Here is a 10,687-nt window from a genome sequence, read left to right on the forward strand (position 1 = left end):
GTCTAAGGAGGCATATAATAGAGCAGATAGACTAAAGATGTCTGTTTTGAAGGTCAAGTTTTAGTATGTTCAAGCTTCCAGTATGTGGATGTAAACCAGGTATAACAAACACGTTGCCCTGGGTTGGGGACAGAGTTACTTGTGATTGTGCTGTCCCACAGGTCAGCTCCTTCTCCCTTTCATAGCCACATTCCACTCTTCACCATTACTCATGTGTGCTCTGTTCCTAAGTGAAACTGGATGAAGGCATTAGGCAGATAGGTACTTATTCATAGACAGTGCTAGTAAATTACAGAGCTTCTCTTTCTATAAAGAATTAAATCATCGAATACCAACCCCACGCTGGTGACTGAACATTGTTTAGAGGAGGTACGGACCTGAGTTACTCTATGAGATGTCTCACCCTTGGTTGCCTGGAATGAGGTAATAGCTTCTTGGTTTTTTTCCTCTCCCACTCTTCCCTCCTTACCTTCCTTTCCATTTCTTTTCTTTCTCCACCTCTCCTCCAACTATATCACTTCTTCCCCATAAGCCTATATTCACTTCTTGCTATAAGAATAAGTTAGTGCACCTCTCACCTCTGGTCACAGAAGCTTTCTTTTATAGTTGGTGGTAGTTAATACAGAGACTTACCACAGGTCAAAGTGTGGTGAATGGCTGACCATGGGGTGCTCAGTTCCAGGAATGAAATCTCTGTATCATTCCCTGCAAGGCTCATGGAACACAATGGGAGAAAGAGTGGAAATAATGTGAGAGCCAGAGTTTGGGGAGGAATGCTTTGAAACCGTGTCTTCTGGGTATCATACTCATGAATTCACTGCAGCTGTGGCTATCATGCATGGTGGAGGGGCTGATGAGGCCCCACTCCTCACAGAGGGCATATGGTCCAGAAGAGAAAAAGACATCAAATTGGGGGGGGTGGTTGGGAAGAAAGAGGGTTTCTGTGGAAGAGGGGATGGAAAACATGTGAAGGGTAAAAATGCTCCAAACTCAATACATATATGTATGAAAATGTCAAGTAATACAAGGAATGAATTAGGCCGCTTGCCAGGCTGAAGTTTGATTCTGCTCATGTGTATTGTGTTCACTTTCTACCTGGGAAAACAGACACAAATGGCAGTTATAATACCTTGTGATGCTCTCTTCCTATTTCTTCTTTATAAGTGTGTATTTCTAGTCTTCACATTAAAATCCTTCAAAACCTCACTCCAATTTCACCTTTCAGATGAACTACCTGAAATGCAGTTAAACATTTTGAAATGGCTTCATGTTCATATTTTGAAATGGTGTCTTGTTAGCTCAGGTTAGCCTCCAATTCTGTGCCCTCCTGTCTCTGCCTCCTAAATTTAGGGCTTATGGAAATGAACCACTGTGCCTGGATCATGCTTGACTTGTTCTCGATTCACTTCAGTTTCTGAAATGGTCTCCTGGTAGAATAAAGGATAAATTATTGAATCTACTCTGAAAAGAAAAAAGAGAGGATATAGATAAAAAGGTAGATTATTGAATCTACTTCTAAAGAGCAACAACTTGTGTAAAATGTTTTAAATTGCTGTAGATTTTAGTTTATTACAAATTTAAGGTTAATTTTGCTTACTGTATGTACATTTCTACTCTTGTTTAAGGTATTATGTTTGTGTAGCTCATTTAAAATTGTAATGTATAATTAAGAAATACAGATTAATAATTAACATCAATTTTAATCAAACTTATAGTCATATTAGTTAAGTTAGTTATACATAGATATAATTAGGTGGTTAATCTTCAAATACATCAAAGACCTACAGAATATGGCATTTAAAATGTTTTAAAAACTTAGACTTTCTAGACAGCGAGACACATTTGTTTCTGGCAGCATCGATTTACTTCAAAGAGAAAGATGGACATTGAAGATACTATATATGGAGTTTATCTTCTTCTTGGCAAAAAATAGCCATTTGGGCAAGAGGCTGCTCTTGCCTTAACTGCTGATAATATTTTGTATAAAATGTACATGCAGGACCCATAGAAAAGTAACCACTGAACTTTGTAAGGCGAGATTGTCCTTCAGGCTCCTGCTTCACAAAAGAAACTGCCAGACATTCTACAGGACACAGAGAGAAGTGACTGAGAGACTCTAGGCCTATAGGCTGAAGATGGATGTCCCAATGTTGCAGAGCAACTTTGGATGACAGTCCAGGCAGCCAGTTCTCTCTGTCATTCTAGATTTTTGGAAGTTACTTACAATGCACTTTGTAATTACTTAGGTAATATTATATCCTTCTGGAGTCTTTGATGTAGTTGAAGACTAAATAGTTATAATTAATTTTCCTTGGTTATGATAAAAGATAAATTATATATGAAACTTTAGACTCACAAATATAGGATAGATGATAGTATATTTTCTTTAATTTTGCCAAATAAAATAGACTAGATATTGTAACTGCAATTCTTGGTTAATAACTGTTTTTTTATACATAATTTTACTATGTTAAAGTTAAAATATTCCTTTTTGATTAGACAGAAAAGGGGAAGTGCTGTAGGATGTTATTCTGTATGCTGTGAATATGTGTTGCTCTGATTGGTTGATAAATAAAATGCTGATTGGCCAGTAGTTAGGCAAAAAGTATAGGTGGGATAAGGAGACAGACAAGGAGAATTCTGGGAAGAGGAAGGCTGAGTTAAGAGTTACCAGCCAGACACAGAGGAAGCAAGATGATAAGGCAGAACTGAGAAAAGGTACCAAGCCACATGGCTAAACATAATTAAGAATTATGGGTTAATTTAAGTGTAAGAACTAGTCAGTAATAAGCCTGAGCTACTGGCCAAGCAGTTATAATTAATATAAGCCTATTGTGTTTACTTGGGGGATGCAAATGGGAGAGATTTGTCCCAACTGCCTCCTGGCCGGGACACAGGAAAACTTCCAACTACACTCTCCCCAACTCTTTCACTCCACTCCTCCCACTGCTGTCTCCCTATGTTATAACCCTATGTAGATGATACTAGATTAATAATGAGGTTCCCAAGAAACCCATTGGAATTGAAAGCACCTTGTAAAAAAATGTATCTGATACATATAACCTATCTTGTCTACCTTAAATATTCTCAGGACACTTACATGAGTCAATTCTGAGGATCTCATGTAATGGGCTGAAACATTGTTTCTTCTATGATCAGAAGTGTGGCTCCATCTGCCCAGCATGTGAAGGATTGCATTGAATTTTGCTAGCCCAAGGCAAAGATCCAAATCCAGAACTTGAAGAATGGTTCCATTGAGTGTATATTGCTTCCACACCATTGTCACATTGGAAAATTAAAATGAAGGCAAGTTGGGCCCATCTCTAATTCTTACAACTAATCTAATGTTTCTGTGCAGCCGCTTCTATTCCTCCCACTGAGCACACAATAAATGCAAGACATGGTTATTGGAACATTGAAGTTTTTGACTTCCACCAGGTCAGGCATGGGCCATGGAGGTGAAAGAGCAATTGTGTGGACCATCTCAGAACTTGCACTAGAGAGTCCCATGGAGACAGGAATGATCTTTGAGGAAGTGTATCTATGGCACTAGGAGATCTGTATCTGAGAGGTCATGATTGACAGGTTTCAAAATGTTCCCACAAGAGTATCTTTCAGAAAAAAAAAATCAACTATTACATCCTCAAGGCCAGTGAGCACGCAGGCGACCACAGTAGTGCTACTCAGTTTTCTCTCTCCTCAAAAGGCTGGGTATGATGGATGAGAGAGGAAGAACTGAAATTTAGGTGGGGATCAAGGAAGGGAAGTTGTCAGAATCTTTCCTCCATGACAGGAGGAAATGAAGGAAGTGGGGTGTGGGATGTAAGGAGAACTGAAACTCTGCATCAAGGTGGAGTATTGATGACTGCATGAATGCATATGTACATTCCACCTACTCCCACATGGGATGAGTTTTCCCTTCATTATAAACATTCATTCAGTATGCAACATGTATTTATTGACCATATATCTCTGTCTATCAAGCCTCTGGGGGCCGAACAATCACCTAGGGTATTCATAAAGAGCTGTCTTCACACAGGCTTTATTACATAGCTATGCAGTGGAGTGATAAAAGGATTCCTTTAAGCAACATTTTGGTGCAGGGGCCATCAATTCATACTTGAAGGAGTATCTTAGAGTTCTAGGCACTGGGCTTGGTGCCTAGGATGCCACAAGGAACAGTGCATGTTTCTTACCCTTAAAAATACAAAAATTTATGCACATAGTGACTAAATCACTGACAGATGTGAGCATACATTTCTCTATTTGGTAGTTTTACAAACATAGGTCAGTAATAGAGCTAGTGTGAGGAGGTGGGGTTGGGGAAAAAGGGAGGAAGGAAGAGGCAGAGAACAGTATGCCTAGAAAGAAGGGTTTTCTGAGAAAGATGTTCTCCAAAACACCCACCCGGCCCAAAGAAGGAGGGTGTCTTTGCTCACATTCTGTGAACCGTGTAAGAACTAGACTTGGCATACATCAAACCCCAACCTCACCTTTAGTAAGTAAAGGAAACAAGAACCAGAGACCATAAATGTTTTGTTCAAAGGGAAAGGTAGGATTGTTTACCTCTATAGTTTGGATATATCTTAAGCCAATAAACTCTTATCCCAAAAGGAGGCTCTTATTGGCTTAAAATTCTAGAGACAGTTCTACATCTAATGTTAAAATCCTTGAAAATACAATATATGTCTAAATGAGTAAAATAATTTAAAAGGCTTGTGGAAATTTCTTTATGAAGAACTATTTTATTGAACATAATGCACACAAGCAATCCCTATGGTAATTTATTATGTCATAACTTTTCACTATAAATTATTAAAACCAAAAAATGTCATTGGTACAGAAATTAAGTTGTATATATATCTTCATTTGTTTGGGTAGCATGTATTAGCATGTTATGTTTCAAGCACAGTGATTGTATCCTGAGCATTTGTAGATTCAAAGAAAAGATATTCCCATCTGGAAGGGCTGCTTGTCTCTCTGGTGAGCACAGCACTTTACAGGTGACCAGTGGGCACCAGTCATAGGGACAGCCATTTCAGTCCCACCCATTGGGCAGCAGTTTCCATGCTGTTGACTCAGGGAGTCCACTAGAAAGTTTTTCTCCCTCCAATGTATTTAAGGCCTGGCAAAAATAACTTTTAACATCTATTTCCTTCTAGGATAAAGGATGACTGCTTCAAAGAAAATGGGATATGAAAGAGAGATTTCTGTTCTGGATTAAAGCATGTTGCTTGCTTATCTCAAGGGAAGGAAGGAGAGCTCCTGAGTCTCTTCTGGGAAGGGGATCCTCCCTCTCAGGAGGAATATTGGGAAGCTTGTGCAGTTTTGAGCCATACTTGTGCATTGTCTTCTGGTTCATTGCTCACTTTCAAGTGCAAAGATTTAAATAGAATAAGTAGTTTTGAAGACACATGTCCACATCACTCATTTTGTCCCTCATGTGCTATTAGGCAGTTAATAAAATCAAGTTCTATCTAAAGGCGTAATTTCAGCAATAGCTCATCTCCCTCCAGCTATAGCAGTAGCTTATATGTAGTAATGTATTGTATAATGACATTTGGAACAACAATGAACTGAATGCCTGAATGCATGATGGTAGTAGGGTTTCCTCTGTGTAAGGTACATTCTTTGCCTATCATGCGGTTGACTTTTCCCTGGTGATAGCTTCCCTGGATTTTTACGTAGCAGTGACTTAAGGGCCCGAGTGACAACTTAGCTGCTGTAAAACCTCGTGATCTGTCTTGCAGAACTTGGCTGACCTTGCACCATGTGTTCTGGAATTGTTTCTGTGGAGAAGCTGGAGACAAACTCATTATCTGTCCTTCCTAAATGACTTGTTTCTGATGCCTAGCTGCCTGGATAGATAACACTCAAGTTCAGGGACCTGCCTTATAGCAAGCATTCAGTATTTTCCCCCAGAACATAAGTTTTAAAGCTGATTCAGCCCTCTCTTCACTGTTAGACATTTTTCTATGTCTTCTTCTGAAAATCAATTATATTTATGCAGGATCTCTACGTTCCAAGTTGTTTTCTACTTCTTGGAATCTATGGGGTTTGCTCTGCTCTCCTTGCAGTGAGATATGTGGTGGTATTAATTCTGTTTCTGGCAGTGTGTATTCTGTTATTGATGCTTGTAATTTATTAATTATTCATTTTCCTATTAATCTCTTCTTTAATGTTATCATTATTACTTATAATGTATTTTTGTAGGTCCTAGAGTATTTTTAAAATGCCATTTAGGGCTCTTCTTCAAGATCTATTTCACTGATTTCATGTCCTCTTTCAATTCCCTTTATAAAGGAAATTTCTTCCTTAGATTTTGTTTGTCTCAGAATAGATTAATTTTTTTTAAAATCAACACATTGCTTTTATTACTAAGCTACAAAAAATGAAGTATGCTTGAACCCTTAAATTCTTGTGGCTTGTCCATCATTCAAAAATATGGAATGCCTCATGAATTTGTGTGTCTTCCTAGCACAGGGGCCATGCTAATCTTCTCTGTATCATTTCAATTTTTAATATATGTGCTGCTGAAGTGAACACCAGAATAGATCCTTAATTGTACTTTTCGTCCTTTGTTCCTTCATTTGATGACTAGCCCTATACAGCTTTACTTATCTTTACATGTGACTGTATCTGTAAGTATAACAATTTTTGTCTCTGTCCTCACCCTTAGCTACGTAGGTGTAGCCATCTCACTGTATTACCTCTAATGCTGTAGTAGTACTCATCCATCCATTAATCATCAAAATAGTTCAACAGCTAGTTATTAGACATCAAGTAAGTACCAGATACTATTTTGTATACTCAGGATAAAACAGGTTAAAATCTTTGTCACTGTGGAGTTTCCACTGTAATGGAGGGAGACAAAAAGTAAATGATAAGCCTATGTAGACTCACTATGTAAGATGGCAAAATATGTGGTAAGGCCAGGTTACCACTGGGCATTTTGAGAAGGTGATGGAAAGGTTGGAAGCGTTTTTTGTATAGGAGAACCATGATTACTTTTCACATCTATAACACGTTAGGTCGCCACTCTTCTCTGTCAGTTCTCCAGCACACTTTTCTTTCTTTATCAAGATCATGTGGCCCTCAGAGGTTCAAAGGAAGGCTGGGGCACCTTGTAGATTGAGTAGGGAGACAGAGAAAGGGAGCAACTGTGACCTTGGGCAGGCAAGCCTTCATTGCTCTGCATTTCTTCACCCTACCTGTTATGCTTTCGATATGGTTTGAGTAGGTCCTCCCAAACTTGATGTGTTATAAGCTTGGTCCTTAGTGTCACTGCGTTGATAAACAGTGGAATTTGGAGGAAGTGGGTGGGGCTTAGTATGAGGCGTTTATATCTTCAGGTGTTACCTTGAAAGGGATTGAATTCTTGTGGGATCTTAGCAAGTTCGCTTGGAGAAAGAGTTATGATAAACTCCTTTGGATCTTACCTGCCTTACCATGTGATTTCTACCATAGGCATCGCTATCATTGTAGCATCATCTTCATGAGGCCTTCATCAGAGGCCAAACTGATCAGGCCACTGTCTGTATATTGTCTTTTTAGCCTCCAACAATATGAGTTAAATCGTCTTTCCTTTATAGATATTTTCTTGTGGCAACAACAGCAAAGAAGATGGATTAGGTTAGTTTGCAAGGAAGTCTCCACACTCTTAAGCAGGATGCTGGCACAAGACTCATGTTTGAATTTGTTTGGTTTTGTGGGATGGCCAGAGTCCTGCCTTCCTTCTGAGTGGGAGGGCAGAACTCAGATGCTATGCACATGGCATTTAGTATTATGCTTAATTGACTCATAAAGAACAAACTGATAGACAACAGTTTCCTCATTTTGAAAACAGTCTAGTTTAAGAGGGCTGATCTTCATTTTAGTGTGTAAGGAAATGAAATATGAGTCTTATTACTAGGTTTGTGCTTATGGATGACCTTTGTGCTTTTTACACAGTCGGTACTTTCCTGAGTGTGCGCAATGTTTAAAAATTTACTCTGACTACTTTTCAACCTTAGAACATGGAATTTTTTCTTCATATTTTGATCCAATGCACAGATCTGAAAGGTTTCCCATCCATTACAAATGTTTTACTTTCTCTTTTTCTGCTCACAGTAGAATGCTGTGAAGTAATGCATGGTGGAGCTACAGACTCTGGATTGCCCTAGATTCTGGCAATTCAGAATAAAGGTGTAACAGCAACCTTAATTTTGTCTTCTTGAAGGGTGACAGCAGTCTTTTGTTATGTGATCATCTCACCCAAGAGAGCTAAATTCTGCACCCCTTGGCTCTCACTACACCTGCAAAAACTCTCTTTGAAATCAATGGGACTCTGGGCACTAAGGGGCCAGGCATAATGTGGGAGAATTAGGCTCCATGTATTCACAACTACAAAATGACACAGATATATGCATTTCTTACCTGCTAAGAAAGGCTTAAAAGGGCATAGCTTAGCTACCTGATGGTGTCTTCTGAAGGAGCTCTACAGAAGAAAAGAGTGTGGGCTCTTCCATTTATGTAAGTCACATCCTGTGTCATGTCACAAACTCGCGTATACTTGTTGGATAAAAGCCTACATTGTACAGGAAAGGTAACCTTGTGAAAATGACAAGCGTAGGCTTTCTCTGTGTTTTATGCAATTAAAATGTTTACCTTGACATTATACTAGCCCTTCAGTTTTCTTTATATGTCCTTCAGTTTGCAAACCTGAGGAACTTTTTTTTCCCCTGGTGTGTGTGAAGTATCTACAATGAGGCACTATTTTTTTCCTGTCTGTGACATCTTTATGAGTAGTCATGGGAGTGGCTGTCCCAGGTGAGAGCACTGACTTCTGTTTGAGATTTCCTTCAGTGTCTCTATTCCTCCCTCTTTCCATAAACTTTTCCCCAATCCTAGCCCACCTCTCATGCTACTGAGTGACTTTTTGGGTGAAGAGGAGAATGATGGTGAAGGCTGGCCCTTCCAGCATCAAACTGGCAAGTGGGATCTCTTGTGATATCTCTTCCTTTATGGAGGGCTCCCTATTTCTCCTTGGAGAAAATTGATTGCACTACCTGAGACTCCCAATTTTCCTCAAATGTAGCAGAATCTTCTTATTCCTCTCCATACTCTGTGCCCTAATGTTTCTCCTTTGCTCTTATCTTTAAAGAGGACTTCCTTATTCTTGTCTGCACAAGAGAAACACCCAACAGGAGGGTAGGTGATGTAGAAGGCCTTTTAATGAGTGGTGGTGAGCAATAACATCCTCTTAGAATGCATCCTTCAACAGCTAGACACAGAGCCTTTCAGGGCCCCTGTGAAATGTGCCCCCATCCCAATATCCATCTGATGGCATGTTCCCTGAGAGTCTGTAAGTGCAGTTGTCTGTATCTGTTCTAGTTACTATTTCTGTCCTCACCTCCAACTCTTCTTTTTGGTAAGGCAATAGTGACACTGGCTGTGGGCATTTCTGAGGACACTTGTGGAGATGTAGTTGGTACTGGTTTAGTGGGGTATCTTGAAGTTAGTGCTGGATGTCTTGTTAAAGGAAAACATTGAGCACTATTCCTCCCACACTTCTTTATGATGTGGACAGGCATTCCCAAGGTGGCACCTGTCACTGGAGGATGGTGGGTAGTAGAGACAGCATGTGAAATGTGCAAACCCAGAAAGTCATGTGTAAAAAATTATTCCATCTATTACAACTCTACCAGTGCCTATGATACTAGGGATTAAAAAGAAGATTAATCACTATAGAATGATCCTCCAGAAATTTCTATAAACACTGATATTACATAATTTTTGTTACCTGACGAGACATTTGAAAGGTAGTAACCAAAATACAGGCAATGTTGAAGAATTTGAATGATTGTGTTGGTGGATTTTGTGATGTTGCTTTTTCAACTTTCAAATTTCTGTTTTGCTAAAATCTTCCTTAGCTCAACAAATTCCAAATACCTGATCTTGACAGATTCTCCAAATTATATAAACTTTCATTTCTATAATTCTAGCCTGCCCATACAGAAATAATATTATGTACTTAAATAAATAAATAATATCTTTTTATATATAAACTAGCAACAGTCAAGGCTTACCCACTTAATTCTCCTTGTGGCCAATGATCTTGCTGTGTTAGCCTTAGCACAAGGGCCATAGAGATGGCAAGACCAATTTGGATTCTAGTCTTCTTCAGTTATTCCAGGTCTTCATGAAGCTTGTTGTTCAGATAATTTTTCCAGAACTTGATTCTATTTACCATCTTTTTCAGCCTTCTGTTTTTTTTTTCAGGAAATGATGTGAGATCTTGTACCAGCATAATGGCGATCACATGTTCCACTTTGTCCTCAATGAGCTTTCCAGCCCTCTTAGTGAGGTCAATGTTCCCTTTTCTTGACACCACACAAATATACCTTTTGCCCATACCCACAATGGTACCAATGACAATGACTATTGTACGCTGACTAAGGCTGCTGCTGCTATTCTCAGGGATCACTAGTGACATGGTGGCAGCATCATGGTGACGCACAGTCCTCCTGTGGAAGAGCTTTCAGTTACCTTAAGTGCATTTTGGAAATTGCAGAAGTTAATTCTTCTGAGACCATTTTGGAATTCAGATCCATATCTGTGGAGCTCTCATATGGTAGATCTGTTGTACATCTGAATATCCTCACATAACTCATTAATGAATTATTCTTGCTAAATAACTTCTAACATA

At 39.1% G+C, this 10,687-nt stretch overlaps 1 protein-coding gene and 1 non-coding gene across 2 annotated transcripts; both read right to left on the bottom strand.

Annotated features, from left to right (window-relative positions):
- Nucleotides 1-6,438: 6,438 nt before the first annotated feature.
- LOC118584979 lies at nucleotides 6,439-6,546 on the bottom strand. Its single transcript, XR_004945134.1, has one exon. It is a non-coding gene; the product is annotated as a U6 spliceosomal RNA (small nuclear RNA).
- Nucleotides 6,547-10,165: 3,619 nt separating this feature from the next.
- On the bottom strand, nucleotides 10,166-10,474 carry LOC118584617 (40S ribosomal protein S18-like). The gene has a single exon (XM_036188890.1). The coding sequence runs from the start codon at nucleotides 10,472-10,474 to the stop codon at nucleotides 10,166-10,168; it is 309 nt and encodes a 102-aa protein (XP_036044783.1).
- Between the last annotated feature and the right edge of the window lie 213 nt (nucleotides 10,475-10,687).

The sequence above is a fragment of the Onychomys torridus genome, chromosome 5 (genome assembly GCF_903995425.1).
Source record: "Onychomys torridus chromosome 5, mOncTor1.1, whole genome shotgun sequence".
Lineage (NCBI taxonomy): Eukaryota > Metazoa > Chordata > Mammalia > Rodentia > Cricetidae > Onychomys > Onychomys torridus.